We start from the raw sequence: 16,894 nt of genomic DNA, 5'->3' as shown, positions 1-16,894 counted from the left end.
TGCCCCACCCTGTAGAAAAGCTACAAGAGAGCAGTTGGTTTTACTTTTTTCCCCCAGCTTCCTTTTTACAACATTTCTTGACTCTGCTCAGGCCTACACAGCTGCCTCTGGGAAGCTGAGTGCAGCTCCCCACCCCCCAGCAAACTCTACACATCCATGCTGTGACCACCCAACGACCAAGCTCACCACAGCACAACCTGAGCCCAGATCCGGACCCCAGTGCTCCACCTATGGTGGGATGAGTCATTTTGCTACCACAAGGAGAAGGGATGTGGATAGTCCCCTTTCATAAGAATAGCCAACGCCCACTGAACTCATTTAAACGTCACAAAGATCCTCTCCGATTGGTTACTATTAGTACCCCTATTTTACAGATGACAAAACTGGGCAGAGAAAGGCCCAAGGTTAGAGCCAGTAAAAGGAATGGTCAGGATTTAAACCCAGCCCATCCTGCTATTCTGGTGTGTTCTGGAGTCTCAGATGCCTAAGCCAGAGGGAAGGAAGTTCCTGATCTGGACCCTGCTCACCTACCTTCCCGTCCTCGCCAATGCTGTACACGGTGTTCTCATCGTAGCTGAACTCCACGGAGTAGACCTCCCCTCAGTGGGCCTTCCAGTTCATAGCGCACTCGTGCTGCTGCATATCTGAGGCAACAGATGTCGCTGAGATTCCCGCCCGGGCCCTGAGGAGGCATCAGCCCAGGACAGGAGGCACCCCTCGCCCTCTGCCCAGTGGGTGGGAGCTGTTCTGGAGGCAGAGGGCCTCCAGGACCCGACAGGTGTCACAGGGCTGATGCTTGCCGAAGAGGCCAGGCTGCCTCTGAGCCCCACAAGCAGCTTCTTTCACTGGGTCAAAAGTAAGGTTCTGGAATCCTTAGGCAGAGCCCGTTTGTCTAGGAGGACACACAAGTCCTTCCTACGAGGCCTCTGTAACTTCCCACCAGGGCGCCCTGGGGATCTGCTAAAGATACAGTCCCTAGTCCCATCCCTGACCCTCTGACTCTGGGTCTCCTGGGACAGAGGTGGCATGAGCATCTTTAAACAGCGTGCCAGATGATTCCGATGCACACTGTTCTAACGCTTTCATGGGGAGAATGAACTAGCCTCACCGAGAGGACAGGACAGCATCAGCTCATGTGTCCTCTTGGATCTCACTCAGGCCTGAGGGCTCAGATGCAACAGCTCAAGACTGAAGGACTGCTAAGCTCCACCCTCCCGCGTCCACTCACACTGACCACGTGCAAGGTGATTACAGAGGGTGCTCTGGAAACAGCAGACCCTGACCAAAGTTAAGCTCTATTGTGAGCATCTTGAATCGGGTTTGCAACAGCCTCTGGTCTGGCTGGCAAAAATCCAACTCTCTTCTCTGAGCCATTTAAAGAGGGGACCAGGATTGTCATGAGCACACCTGCTTACCAAACAGCCGGGTGACGCCGTCAGCCGCCCCTGTGATCAGCAGGTTCCCGTTGTGATTGAAGGCCATGCAGTTGACAGCAATGGGCTCCGGATCCAGGGAGAACTGGAGCTGGTAAGAAAAATAAAAATAAAAAATAAATGCAAAAATGTAACGCAATAATAAACCAAAATTCAAGACAGTTCTCTCTGGTAGGGGGAAGGAGACCAAAATTGGGGAGGGGCACGCAGGAACATAAAAAGTATTGGTAATAATACTTTTATTGGTAATAATACTATTATTGGTAATAATACCACCTGTGGTGGTATATAGGTGCTTATTTTACAACTTTTATTCTCATTATACCATTTATCTATGAGTTCAATATCCTTCTGCATGTATTCAATATTTAATTGGAAATTTTAAATTAACAAGTAAACATAAAATTAGAAATCATGGTACGTGCCTTGAGGAAAACAGCAAGACTAAGAAGGACCTAATTAAACTGGGTTGTAAACGGGAAAGCTTCTAAGAGATGCTGGAGCACAGATGTCTGCCAGACAGGGTGGGGTAAGAAGCCTCTGGAAAGGGGGCAGCACACAGGAAGGGCCTGCGGCTGCAGGATGAGAAGGGCAGGAAGCACCAGGAGGCCGGAGTGTGGGGAGGGGCAGCGTGCAGGGCCTTGAGGGACAGGGGATGGGAAACCTGGAAGAGCAGGAAGGAGCATGACATGCTGCACTGTCTGCCTGTCCCCTGGGTGGTGGTGGGGAGACGGGGGGTGGGTGCCACAGCAGGAGGTCCTGTAGCTGTCCAGCTGAGGGGCACTAGACAGCGGGTCTAGGGTGTGTCCTTGGAAATGCAGAGAAGTGGTCAGACTGGAAACACATTTTGGAGTTGGAACTGACAATGTTTGCTCATAGATTGGTGGTGTAGTCTGAGGGAGAAGGATGGGCGGTGGTGTAGTCTGAGGGAGAAGGATGGGCCTGGAAAGGCACGGTTTCTCAGTGGGATGCAGCAAGACTAGAGGAGGAACAGGTGTGGTGGGGCGTGGTCAAGAATTCGGGTGTGGCCCTCATAGGCCTGAGACACCTGTGAGACTTCCCAATGGGAATTTACAGCATCTCTGCCAGCAGATGCGGTAAGGTGCAAACTGAACACTTGGAACACAGCCCACCTATGAGACAGGGACCCTTCAAGCGTCCAGCAACATCAGGAAACAACCTGTTCAACATAAGGGCCACACCACTTTTGAGTATCAACACTAATTTTAACAAGAAACATCACTGCCTTTTACAGAGGTGAGTTCAGACATCAATGAATCTCTCTAGGGGTTAGGGTCACAGCTGCAAGCATCTCCTGTTCTGGATGGGAACGGGTCCTCAGCTCCTGAGGAAGGTGGGCCACACAGCCCTGTGAGCAAGCTTTCACAGGGCTGTTGCTTCTTCAGAATACGCATGTGTCCTCACTACTCCAAGTGCTGCTGTCATTTCTATGCAATTCTAAGCTAACTGGGAGTCACAAGGAGACTCCAGTCGTCTCCCCAAAATAACCACTGGAATCACAATATTAAGTGAAAGAGGCCAATCTGAAAAGGCTGTATGATTCCAACTATATGATATTCTGGAAAAGGCAAAACTATGCAGACAGTATATGATCCGCAGTTGCAGGGTTGGGGGGAGGGGGATGAACAGGTGGAGCACAGACGATTTTTAGGGCTGTGAAAATTCCCTGTATGATACTACAAGGGGGGATACATGTCATTACACACTTGTCCAAACCCACAGAATGTTCAACACCAAGAATGAACCCTAATGTAAACTATGGACTTTGAGTGATTATTATGAGTCAGTGTAGATGCATCAATTGTAACAAACATACCACACTCTGGTGGGGGTGTTGATAGCTCGGGAGGCCGTGCATGTGAAGGGGCAGGGGGTATATGGGAAATCTCTGTACCTTCCTCTCAGTCTTGCTGTGAACCTAAAACTGCTCAAAAATAAAGTCTTTACATATGAACAAAAGATTAAAGTAAAAATTTTTTAAAATAAACCACAAGGGCCCTCTCATAGGCTCTGTGCGACTTCTCAGTTTGTGGCTCAATTCTGAATGACTTAAGCTGCTAGCAATCTGCCCAGCTGGAGTATTACTCCTTTTCAACACTTGAACTTTGAAATTTCCTCACAAATCAAAACCTGAGGAGACCAAAGCAAAGAGAGCAAAGAGACTCTCAGAAATCGAGTCCTGGGAGGGTGACCCGCAGGGGCAGGGCCCGCACCTGCTGCTTCATGGTTTTCGTGTTCCACAGCAGCAGCTTGCCAGGAACCTGGTTAGTGCTCTTGCTGCCGATGTCTGGTGCCGAGAAGTCCACCTGAGAAGCGAGGCTCGGAGCTGCAGCTGAACAGACGAAAGAGGCCCCGGTGGGGCTGCAGGCGAGAGACAGGATTCTGCAACAGACGTGGGGCAGGGTCAGCACTCCGCCGGCGCAGAGGAAGGATGAGCTTCGGCTCTGAGGCTGGGGCCCGCCACAGGAGGTGGGGCAGAAGGCTCAGCCAAGGACTGGGCCCCGCAGAGCACAGTGAGTGGGGGGAGTGGCCTCCAGCTCACCTGGGCATATCGTCGTTGACAGTGATTTCACAGAGATTCTTCTTGGCTTCCGTGTCATAAAGGCGCACTGTCCCCACACCACTGCCCAGCAAGAGCTGGAATGAGAAGGGGCGGGAGGTGCGAAGAACAGCATGGGGTCAGGCCCAGTCGGGGAGGACCACGTGGGGCCAGGCCTGCTCCTGGGAGGTACGGGTCTGGGCAGGCTGCAGGGGTGAGGCCCCCTCACTTCTCCAGGTAGTTCAGTGAAATCTGGCTAAAAAGAACCTCATCTCACATTTAAATAAAGACATCAGAGCTGACCTTGAACACAAGCACAATCACAAAAGGATCTGTGGACGGCAGAGAGGTATCACCTCAGATACAAGGCAGTGGGAAAGTTCTGGCTGATTAAATGACACCCTCGTATCTTCCCTCCCTTTCTTTCAGTTTTAAAGCCCAGCTGTTCCAGCCCTTCCTTCTTGCTCCTGACCTCCCCACCACCACCTCCCTAGGTGCTGGCCCCGGTGCTCACCAGACCTGGGTGACTGGCCCATGTTCAGGTTCTGGGGACAGCTCCAGCTCTGGGCCTATGAAGGCCTCCAGAAGAAATAGAAGAAGCTATCCTTGCCTTCAGGAATTTGTGACTTATTTGGTGAAAAGCTTCAAAGGTAATAATGACTGCCGCCAGAAGAAAACACCAGAAGCAGGTCTGAGGGTGTCCCCCAGGAATGTTCCCTATATCAGGACCTCAGCATTCACTTGGCAAATTACAGTGGTACAGGGTAAGCCCCAAGATCCTAGTACCATAAGGATAATTCCTGCAGCTGTCAAAAATTATAAAGAAACAAGGTTTGCCCCTTGGGCTGCCTGGTATGATCCCTTCAAAATCGAATACAATGAAAGAAAAAACTATGAATCAACTTTACCTCCTCAACTACAAATCCTATCACAAATATTAAAGTCCAGAAGGAATAAAAACACTGAGTGACACAATTGCATTAGACCTGGGAACCATGAAATAGGACACCACCCCCACCAGCTTAAGCTGCTTCCCTTGGGCATTGGCAAAGGGAGGGGTCTTAGTAGTCGGAGGGAACAGCTGAGAATGTTCAAAGTGGGTTGTTAGAAACGCGGAAAGACGACAGGAGCTCCTGGGGGAGAACAGGAAGTAAGCCAGTACCTCCACAGGCAGATGGAGAAGCGGGCCAGATCACCACAGGTGGGAAGAAGGCCTCTGCCGTCTGACGGGAGAGTGTTCTCCAGGTCCCATGCAGTCTAATCACAATTCTTGTGAATCCAGTAACCTTCCTGCCGCCCCCCCACAGATGCCGGCTGGGACAGTCTTGGATGTCTGGTCTCCAAATTCCCAATGACAGAGAGAGGGGAGGGGGTCTGGTTTGGCTGCCTCAACTTGGCCTGTGGTGCCATAGCTGGGTGGAGAGCCCTGGGGAATTCGTCACTTAGACTGCAGAGCGAGCAACGAGGCAAGACGTTACTCACCAGCCTGTCCCGCTTGGCGGCCCACTCGAGAGAGAGCAGCGGTGACTTGGAAATGGACGACAGTTTGGTCTGCATGATGGGGCTGAAGGACCCCACTTTGATGACCCCGTCTACAAGCTGGCGACCCTCCACCCTGAGCAGTCCACTCTAAGGACAAAAAAAGAGGGAAGCTGTTAGCATTCTTACCTCAGTCAGCCGTCCTCCTCAGCTAACGCCCAGATGATGGATCTTCTGACTTTCCTACTGTTTTAAAAAATAATGCCGAAATGCCTACACTCCAAGGGTGGGCATGGACAATTTCTAGAAATATTTATTGATCCAAGAACTACCTATGTAGTTCGGCATGGTATACTGAGCCCGGTGGTAAACCCTGAGGACAGAACAGCGGGCAACCTGGCCCCGCACTCAGCACTGGCAGGCTCTGGAGACAGAGAACCTCCTGCATCATAGGTCCAGAGCCCATCAGGGCTGTCAGAGCAAGGAACCCACTGACCCTCTGAACATGGTACCCCAGGAGGGCTTGTTCATGAAAGGTCATGCTTTCACCATGTAAAATATTTACACGTGGTAAATATTTACCTAAAAGTACCCACATAAAGCAAATTGAAACTGAGTAAGTCTTAGAGGGTTAAAATAAAAAGTAACTTGTTCCTAAAACTCAGACTCTCACAGTTAGGAAGGATAGAGAGGTTCACCAAGCCAACAGCAACTCTGAGTAGGACCCCTGATGACAGCTGCCCAGTCCTCCTCTGACTGTTCAGGGGTGACTGGGGTCCTTCAGGGACCATCCCACCATCTGCGCCTACAGTCACCCCCATCCTCCTGTCTGCCACACCTCACATGCACAGCCTGAAAAGACCAGCCCCCACCCTGGTCAGCGTTTTCCCTGGTGGGCCTCGGCCCCGGCCCGAACCTGCCTGCAGTGCATGATGGAGGAGTGGTGCTCTCCATACTCCTCCTGCCCCAGCATGATGAACTGCTGCTTGAGACGGACCCCTCTGCCCTCAGGGCCTGCTGTGGAAGCCCACGTCAGCGTCTCCAGGGCCTCCACGTGGAGCTCTGGGCAGGGCTCTCCCTCTGGGCCACTAGCTTCAGGCTTCTTCTTCGCACACTGTGCCAAGCAAAGCGGGGACAAGTCAGCTGTGGCTGTCTGCGCTGGGCCCAGCCATTCGCCACACCCGGGGACACACTGGGGGACATCTAGAACACCAGGCCGCAGCACTCTGAGGGGGCTCGCGGTGGTCTCGAAGTCTAGAGGAGAGAGCTCTGAACGGCGAGAGTAGCGCCCAGTTCGCCCCAGGAGAGGTGGTGCCTCCTTCACCAACCGCCCCTTTCTAGAGACCCTGCTCCTCACACAGGCCCTGCTGAGGAAGGAGCGGGCCACGGGCACCCCTCCCTGTCAGAGCTGAGGGGACTCAGGATACACACCATCTTGACAGGCCAGGCCAATGATGACAGAAGTCGGTTAGTGAGCGCCTACTGTGAGCCAGACACTGTGTGAATACCACTGATTCTCTCACTTAATCCTCCCCCAAACCATGTGGATCCTATCATCAACGCCATTTTACAGCTGTGGAAACTAGGACTGAAAGCAGCAGCAGTTAAGTAACTTGCCCAAGGTCAAGAGCTGGCCAGGGGCAGGACTTGGACGTGAAGCCAGGTCAGTCAGAGGTAAGCTGGCCCCTCAGCAGTACACCACCACGCCAGCCAGCGCCTCCTCCTGGGAGGGGCTCACTGAGACACTGAGGCCACCGGCCAGGCATAAAGACAGAGACCCATGGACAGCAGCAGAGCCAGAGCAAGGCCAGACGCCAGAGGGCACCCCACATGCCCTGGCACCCGGGGTCTGCAGCAGCCCTGGTCTCTGCTCCTGGTGCACTAAGTGGTGGCCACCACGATTACAACCCGCTCACCCAGACATAACCCAGGCCAGGGCATCAGCTGGCATCACCACCACCCCCAGAGCTCCTGATGCTCCTTTAAACCCTCCCCAGGGTCACAGGAAGAGCAGTTCTACAGCAAAATAATAACAGAGAAGAGAGACTGGAGCTCAGAAAAGTGCCCTATGGGAGTGGCTGAGCTCAGGAGTGTCTTTAATCCTACAGCGCCGGACAGGAGGGTTTGAGATCAGAGCCATGAGTGTCTATTACCATCAACCTGGAACCGTAGAGGGCTGGGAATCGGCAGAAATATCTTTAAAATAGGCATTTATCTCCTGATAAATGGACAACAAGGTGCTCAGGCAGTAAATCCCTCAGGCTTTTGTCTTCAACCCAGAGTATCTGAAGGAAAAGGAGGCAGCTCACAGTGCCAGGAAGAGCAGACCCCGACTCATTCAGCAGTGAGAGGAATCTCAGGGTCAGCGTGGCAAGGGTCTGGGCTGCAGCACGACACTGTGTGGGCACGTGGCCCTCAGGGACGCCTCTTCAGCAGATGGGCGTCAGGGGGCTCAGGAGGAAAGGCTCCTGTGATCAAGCAAGTCTGGGGGATTCTGGGTTAAACCAAGGGAAACAGGTCTCTGTGGAGTCTGAGAGCCTGCGACACGCTACCATTAATACGCACAGTTAACTTCGGGGAAGGACGCAGTACGCAAGGGGTCCCAAACCAATTCAGTCACAGAACTCATCTTGCAGGACCATTTTCAGTTGGCATCTTATGGCCCCTACTTAGGGAAATGCTACATCGGGAAAAGCGACCACAGAAGAGCCAGGCACAATATCAACAAAACAACCAAAGCACAAGCAATTAAACCCAGTTAGGCAAAACCACGCTCTACACAGCAGCATAATCAAGAGAGGTAAGAGCGGGCCCTGCACCCCCACATTTCCCACGACCATCCACGGTAGCCGTGTGCTGTCCCCGTGGTGGGGAGGAGAGGACAAACCGTACCTGCAAAGTAGAGAGAAGCTCCTTCCTCTCCTTTCTGTGATCCTGCAGGCACCACTGCCGGTGCTGCGACCAGCTGGACTCCCCGGTGGCCAGTCCGCTGAAGAGACCCTTTCCAACCTTGGGCCCACACGCTGGGTCCTTTCCCTTCGCTGTCCAGAGCGGGAGACATCAGGCTGTAAGTCTCATCTAGTTTGTGCCCATACAATCTGGAGGGAAAAAGGAATACAATACCCTCTCTTGTTTCAGGCCAAGTGTATGGCTAAGAGAATAAACTCGACCACAGTCTGCTTGTTGCTTTCTAGTTCTTTTACTTCTAATTTTTTATGTTAACACTAAACAATTTAAAATGATTAACATAGATTCCTTGGGACCTTGGAGCCATGTGAATATGTGTTAAGAAATGAAATTTTAAAGGACAATTAGTTTACCTGGAGTCTAACTGTTTCTGACCTACAGGGTATTTGCTATTTTTGTTTTTATGACTGAGGCAACCTCCAGTGGTATCTACTTACGGTTTTTACAGATATTTTTTCTAGAGAAAGTATTTGTTCTCTGAATTCTGGCTTATTTTGGGAGAAGTAGGGTTCTTGTTCAAGAGAAAACAAATAAGAAGAAAACCAACAACAATAATGATAATAGAGCCAATATATATCAATCATTGAATGTTTACCATATGTAAAGCACCATGCTAAGAACTTCACAAATATCCCCTTAAAGATGAGGACACAGGGCCGGCCCCATGGCTTAGTGGTTAAGTGCACGTGCTCCGCTGCTGGCAGCCCGGGTTCGGATCATGGGCACGCACTGACGCACCGCTTCCCCGGTCATGCTGAGGCCGCGTCCCACATACAGCAACTAGAAGGATGTGCAACTATGACATACAACTATCTACTGGGGCTTTGGGGGAAAAAATAAATAAATAAAAATTAAAAAAATAAAAAAGATGAGGACACAATTTTAACATGAGGAACTGAGGCTTAGAAAGGTTAAGTTACTTGCTCTACACAAGGAGAACTTGTCATAGCTGGAATTCGCACCCAGATCTGACAGCAAACCCCATTCTCGGAGAAAGCCGAGAAAAGCAATACCATAAAGGGAGCACTTGGGAGAAAGGGACACTGAACAGAAAAGATAAGAAGAAATGTTATAATCCTGGAGCTACATAACATAACCAAGACAAGGCCCTTCTCTCAGTGCTTCCGGCCATTCTTGAGAAGTATCCCATGGTCCGTGGAACACTGAACAGGTTCCACAGATTTAGAAAGTGGAAGAAGACTTCTCTCATCTTCCCAGAAGCAAGACAGGGTCAAGACAACTGATAACAGACAGGTCACGTGGTAACCATGAGGGATGTGACCCAAGGGCGACGGCCCTCATTACATAAATCCATTGATTCCTCTCTATATCTACTGATCCAGAGGGCAAATTAGACTGAAGAATTCCACAGGGGTAGCTAAACTTATATCAGACAAAACAGATTTCAAGCCAAAGACTGTAATAAGAGACAAGGTCATTATATAATGATAAAGGGGTCAATCCAACAAGATAAAACATTTGTAAATATTTATGCACCTGACATAAGAGCACCTAAATATATAAAGCAAATACTAAAGGACCTGAAGGGAGAAATAGGCAGCAATACAATAATAGTAGGGCACTTTAACATCCTACTTTTGACAATGGAGAGATCATCCAGACAGGAAATCAATAAGGAAACATTGGACTTAACCTATACACTAGATCAAATGCACTTAATGGACATTTACAGAATGCTCCATCCAAAAGTAGCAGAATACACATTCTTCTCAAGTGCACATAGAACATTCTCCAAGATAGATCATATGTTAGGCCACAAACCAAGGCTTAATGAATTTAAGAAGATTGAAATCATATCAAGCATCACAATGGTATAAAGCTAAAAATCAGTTACATGAAGAAAACTAAAAAATTCACAAATATGTGGAGGTTAAACAACATGGTCCTGAACAACCAACGGCCAAAGAAGAAATCAAGAGAAATCAAAAAATACCTTGAGACATATGAAAGTGGAAACACAACATATCAAAACTTATGGGATACAGCAAAAGCAGTTCTAAAAAGCACGTTCATAGCAATAAACGCCTACATTAAGAAAAAACAAAGATCTCAAATAAACAATCTCCTCAAGGAACTAGAAAAAGAATAAATGAAGCCCAAAGTTAATAGAAGGAAGGAAATAACAAAGATCAGAGTAGAAATTAATGAAATAGAGACAAAAAAGACAATAAAAATGATCAAGGAAATTAAAAGCTGTTTTTTTTTTAAGACAGACAAAATAGACAAACCTTTAGCTAGACTTACCAAGAAAAAAAGGGGACTCAAAGTGAGAAATGAAGAATTCTAAAACATGTCTCTATAAGCTCTAACATTTTGATAGAAAAGACAAAAGAACTGGTAGTAGAGGCTGCATTTTCTGAATCTAAAAGATGGCTGTGGGAACTCTATAGCTAGCTCCATAAACAGTGCTAAGGAGAAGGAAAATTGGTTTCCTGGGTTGACAGCTGTTTTCCAAAAGACTGGGATCCTGGCAAGTGAGGACGTCTCAGAAAGCCTTGAACAACTATTATGCAGGTTTGACAGGTTTATTAACCTGACCAAGAGATCTTTAAACTGAATATCTGAGAAGAAAAGGGAAAAGAATCCATATAATATTGCATTCATGCCAAGGGAAAAGTACATGGACCACAGGGATATCCTGCCTGAGACCAAAGCTGGGGAATGCTAGAGGGGAGACAGGCACTTTGTGGACCTCTTTTCTTTCCTTACTCACTCACTACAGCTGGTAAATGGTGTCTTTTCCTTTTCAACGTTTGGTGTTAAGAGTGTTCAATTCAGTTGGCCCACACTGATGGAATAGGGAGGCTTAGGATGGACTTCAAATGCCTCTAGGTGACAGAAAAGCCAATTGTTAACACTTCCCCAGCAAGGACAGGAAATATAACATTAAGACGTACAAAGGCAGTGCTTCCCTCACAAGTCAAGGTGGCAAGGAAGTTGTCCAGTACATCACCAGGCTGGGGGCTGGACAGTATTCCAAAATGAAAACTCACACAGGCATTAACAAAGGGCACTGCAATAAATTAAGAACCACTTTTACAGTGACAGAGTAGTTCGCACCCAGACAGCTTGGACCCATCAGAGCCTGCTGAAAGAGAGCCTCTCCTTAAACTACATTTAAGTTATTTACTAAAGAAGGGTGAAAAACAACAAAAAATAATAATGTCCTAAACGCTGATGAATGCAGCTGTGCACAAAACACTTTAAGTAGGTTAAGATAAACTTGCATCTAGCTACAAATGTACGTAAATAAATGTTTACTATGACCTAATTGGTAGTTGAATGTTTTATTTTTTTTAAAGAGCAAACTTCATAAAAATCTTAACTACTGGATTCATATAAGATTCCAATGGTCCAAATTATATTGTCATAGTCTGTCGTAATCCACCTGTCTCCTAGAGCTCAGCAGAGATATCTGAACCTATGTTTTATCATTTGACCTTCTTGCTTCTCACTCTGGAGAAGGATATAAATTAATTTTCAGTGGCCTGAAAAGAGCTTGCCAGGCAGTCATCCAAATGGGGCAGGGAACAAGGGCCAGTAATTTGGTCTCACCTGAAGCAAAATAATGCCACCCAGAAGACAAGCCCTCCTAACACTGGAATTACAGAATGAAAGACGTGGAAGAGGGCTCCCTCTTCCTCATCCGGCTAAGATCCATGGAAACAGCCCCAAGGGCAGCTGTTCTTACCACTGACATCTCAGTAGCTATGAGGTCATTTGATACTGGGTAAGGCAACAACCTTGAGGGGCTCTTCTTACTCTGAGGCAGCAGTGAGGCCAGGAAGCCCACACGAGGAGACCGGGAGAGGGAAGCGTTCCTCTGGCTGCACACCATGGCTCTGGTCAAGCAGATACACCACAAGGTCACAGGGCTGGAGGGGGACCTGGGAGGCTTAGCTGTGGACTGGGCTATGGACGGCGCCAGTGACCAGGGCCTTCGCCAGGTCCACATGCCTGGGCTCTAAGGCGGCGTTATCCCTGGTACTATTTCTTGTACCGAAGGGAGCCAGCAGCCTATCTGGCACAATGGTGACGTCTGTGGCTCTTCTTTGAGGGCCACGGGAAAGCTCAGAGCTGTGCTGTCCCACAACCACTGACCACATGTGCCCCTGAGCACCTGAAATGTGGTTGGGCCAAATCGGGAGGCACTGGTGGTGTGAAATATATGCTAAAATTCAAGACTTAGCATGCAAAAAGTGAAAAAATTAATATTTTGTTTATATTCACTACATGTTGAAATGATATTTTGCATATATTGGGCTAAATAAAATACATCGTTAAAATTAGCTTCACCTGTTTCTTTTAATTTTTCTTTTTGGTGAGGAAGATTGGCCCTGAGCTAACACCTGTTGCCAATCTTCCTCTTTTTGCTTGAGGACGAGTGGCCCTGTGCCCATCTTCCTCTATTTTGTATGTGGGTTGCTGCCACACTATGGCTTGATGAGTGGTGTAGGTCTGCACTAGAGATCCAAACTTGCGAACCCGGGGCTGCCAAAGCGAAGCACACCAAACTTAACCCCTATACCATCAGGCTGGCCTCACTTTTAATTTTCTTTTCACATAGCTACTAAAAATTTTTAAATTACATTTTGGCTTGCATTTTATTTCCAGCAGATGGCAGTAGCTCAGAAATCTCTATAGAGCAGTTTCACCTGGTGCAGCACTTGGCCATATGTAGGTTTGGAATCTGACTGCCTGGGTTTGCATCCTGGCTCACAATCACTGTGACCTGTCTTCAACTGCTACTGTGATTATCATCACTTGAGTCTTTCACTTTAACTGGCTGTTTCTCAACGTCACTCAAATACCTCTCTCCAATCTGCCTACCTCTTCAAACCCTGACAGGAACATGCCTCTACCACTGAATGCATCCAACATGAGGTGGCCAATCTTTCCACCCACGAGTGCTCCTTTCAATGCACAGAAACTTCCTGAGGCTTCCAACAGGGGTTGTGTTTTTTTATGCAGGCTGCTCACATCTGGATGTGCAGACCCCTGGCAGAGCTGTGCAGTTCCCCCTCCCTGGGGAGGCTCAGAGGCTGGGAAGGGGGAACAACTCCTAGGGTACCTTTCTCAGACAGCTCAGACAAGAACAGTGAGGGCCAGGAGGCTCTTTGGCAATTCCTATTTTGGCAATAGGAGCAGGAGGGTCAGGGCGAGGTGCTTTCCAGGGGAGAGAGCACGGGAGACAGGAGAGGAGGGTCATGGCCTCCCACCCGGGAGGGGCAGTGAACACTCACAGTTCCGAGTCCCCCAGGCGGTCCATGTTGCAGACATAAGGAGGTAATTTGTGTTGGACCAGGGCCTCTTCCTCGTCTGGCTGTTGCTCCTCTTTCTTCAGTGGGTGGATTTCGGCTTGCAACGCAAAAAGCTACATAGGAGTAGGGGCGGGTCAGATGGTGATCCCACCTAATCATCCCTCCCCTGGGGAAGATTAGACACATCACATCCAAAACCCACCCTCACTGGCTCAAAAGGCCCCTGGCCCTTGGCCGCAGTGCCCATCTCACTCTCTGCTCACCGTGGACTGGAAAAATGGGCAAGTGGCCGCTGTTACCTGACTCTAGTGAGGTGAGAAAACTAAAAACCGTTAATTATACAAAACCCCTTTTTGTTCTTTTTATCCTTTAACTTGCTCCCCTTTTGTCATCCGCCTTGCTTCTTCCTGAATTCACTGAGAAAAACAGCTCCACCCTATCCTGCTTTGCTCTTTGGAATCTACAAAATCAGACTTTGGAACTCGCACATAAAAAACATCTTAAATGTATTTCAGAATTTTTGACCTTTCGCCTAGAGAAAACTATACACCCACACACACAACCCAAGAATCTCAAACCCCAAAACCTAAACAGCTTTCAATCTTCCTTTTTCTGAAAATCTTCCTCTTTCAGATGCTACCTTAATTTCAAGAACAGAGAAATTCTCCTCAGGCAAAATCTAAGGCAAAAGTGGGTCTCCTGGCTCTAGCATTTTACCAAACTAGAGAAACAGAGCTGAACAGACCAATTAAACTATTTCTGGGCTGTAAACAATATACATGTGGAAAAGGACTCAGGGGACAAAATAGACAGGAAAACAGGTTAGTTGTGAGGCATGAGTGCTACAGCCTTCTCTTTGAAGTTCGTTACTGTTACTATGTTGTTCACGCTACACACATGACTTTAAAATAGGAACCTCACCTCCGGTTTTCAGAGACTCTTACAGCCCCCGAATCCCCAACACTGACTTCTGGTGACACGCTTTCACCTGAGATCAGTGTTTTCCTGTATTTAATCAGCCCTCCACTGCCACTACCTAATCTCACACACAAAAAGCAGAAGTACTTCCCAAGGAGCAAGCACGTTCAGAACACACCTTCTGGCGCAGAACTTCATTTTCTTCTTGAACCTGGTTGGTCCTCTGGCACTCCGCATCAAAGTTCAGGATCACGGGAACTGGTGCAGGAAATTAAAGAATAAGCCTGCCTGTGAAACGAGTAAAAGCCCTTCCCACACTGCTGACACAGCAGCAACATCCTTGAACGTGAGATGCAGGGAACAGAGAAAGACTCGGTGCTGTGGGCTCTTCCCAGCTTTATGGAATCATCTCTCCCCACGCCGGGCCTGGCCTGATTTCGTTCAGACAGACTCACAGACATCTGACAATCTGCCCGGCCAGCCCACAGAGAGGTCATAAATCCAAACCTGAGTGTTTTTTCCCAAATACCAGCAGTAAAGAGCTAGGATCCAGTGGGCTTCACAGGCAGTCTAAGCTTTAGCGACATCCAGCTAAAAGCGAGCCCAGTGGCCAGTGGCTCTGCAGGCATACTGCCAGCTGCTCTGCCAGCAGGGCAGGAGGACTGGCCACACGCCACCCCATGAACATTCACATTCTGGGTCAGGGTGTCAGTCTTTCCCAGTCATCTCAAACAGCTTCAGTCACGAGGGGCACAGCAGGCAGGGCCTCTGCACTGGGCATTGAACCTTGGCTGGAGGGAGCATGGCCCAGTTGGCAGAGCACTGTCTTGCCCTGAAAAGATCTGGTGTGACTTTTCCAATTTCCCTTAGAGGGCCCACATGGTCATGGGCTGAGCCCCCTACTAGTTTCATTTGAAAGACCCTCAGGATGAAGAGCAGCAGCAGGGGGAGAAAAAAGACAATGGCAGGGGCGGAATTCATGCTCATGCTGGACATGAAAGGAAAGGGCGCTCTTCCTACTGCCCCCAGCAGACGCTCCTCCCAGAGGCCAAAGCAGCTGCTGCGGGTGGCCCTCTACACACCCAATTTATCAGTGCCTCACCAGACTCCCTTCTCCGCCTGTGTTTGGCCTTGTGAGGCTGAATCTTGACGTCTGGACCTTGACTTCCTGGGAAAGACAGCTCACTCATATACTAAAGTGGCACAGAAAGACCTGGTTAGTTTTAAACAACAGTTGATTATGCTGAATATGCACAACTGCAGTTAGCAAAGCTATCTCAAAGTTTTTCTCTTCATGCTCGGTTTCTCTTATCCCCCTGGCCCTGATAGATCTTTGTCCATAACACTTATCACGAGCTGACAAACTAGATATTTAGTTTACTTAATTTATTGTCTATCCCCCCCCACTAAAATATAAACTGCATGAAAGCAGAGATTTTTGTCTGAGTTGTTTGCTACTGTATCCCCAGAACCTAAAACAGGGATAACGTGCTTATAATAGATGCTCAATAAATATTTATTCAATACATGAGGGAGGGCAGTTTCAGTGAGGGCCCAGCCACCTTCAGACAGGACAGCCCTATTGAAAAGCATATAAACTCTTGGATTACTCCTGTGTGTGGGCTTCTGACCGGTTCCCTGTCCAAAGCATTCCTCTTCCCGCATCTTCCCTTCATACCATTTTACTGGCTCTTCAAAGATATTTGGAGACATTTCACTGAGTTGTCTTCTGCCGTGGAGAAGGCACTAGATTCTCCAGCTACTTCATTGGCTCCAGTTAGTTGATCTGATTAAGCCTTTACTGCTTATGCTCTGGCGCCTGCTGTGAAAGTAGCAGGTAGCCTGGGGTTCATTTAACAAGGTTCTGTCCGGGGCCCGCAGCAGTTCCATTATACAAAGAACATTATGTGGGTGCCCACAAGGTGAACCACAAGTTATCTTTTCTTCCAATCTAATAATCTCTTTTGCCTTTGAGCCTTAGAGTTGGGAGAGAAGGGAGGACAAGGAGCATGGGGATGGTGAGGGATAAACAATTAATGAGTGCCTACTAGAAGCCAAGCACTGTGGTAGGTGTCAGGGACATATTAACAAGCAAGACCAGAGTCTCTGCCCTCGCGACTAGCTCAGCTGGTTGGAGAAGCCAGATGACTGAAGCACACACACTCTGGCTGCAGCGTGGAGGCTGGATTGGATGGGAGCAGGGCTGGAAAGAGGATGGAGGCCAGTTAGGAAGCTGTGGCATTCCAAGCGAGAGA

The 16,894-nt window shown here is 48.6% G+C and overlaps 1 protein-coding gene across 1 annotated transcript; it reads right to left on the bottom strand.

Moving 5' to 3' along the window:
* Positions 1-693: 693 nt before the first annotated feature.
* On the bottom strand, positions 694-14,901 carry LOC131400083 (WD repeat-containing protein 91-like; the record flags this gene model as incomplete). Its single annotated transcript, XM_058534791.1, is given in 12 exon segments — positions 694-845; positions 1,416-1,524; positions 3,668-3,836; positions 3,997-4,091; positions 5,476-5,591; positions 5,594-5,622; positions 6,393-6,586; positions 8,365-8,513; positions 9,360-9,378; positions 12,155-12,302; positions 13,704-13,834; positions 14,818-14,901. Coding segments are annotated over 12 exon segments (1,395 nt in total), but the record flags the coding sequence as incomplete, so codon positions are not given.
* Positions 14,902-16,894: the final 1,993 nt, after the last annotated feature.

Source organism: Diceros bicornis, chromosome 3 (assembly GCF_020826845.1).
Source record: "Diceros bicornis minor isolate mBicDic1 chromosome 3, mDicBic1.mat.cur, whole genome shotgun sequence".
In the NCBI taxonomy this organism is placed as follows: Eukaryota; Metazoa; Chordata; class Mammalia; order Perissodactyla; family Rhinocerotidae; genus Diceros; species Diceros bicornis.
Note: the sequence above shows the minus strand (reverse complement) of the source record. Positions and strands in the feature narration are given on the sequence as shown.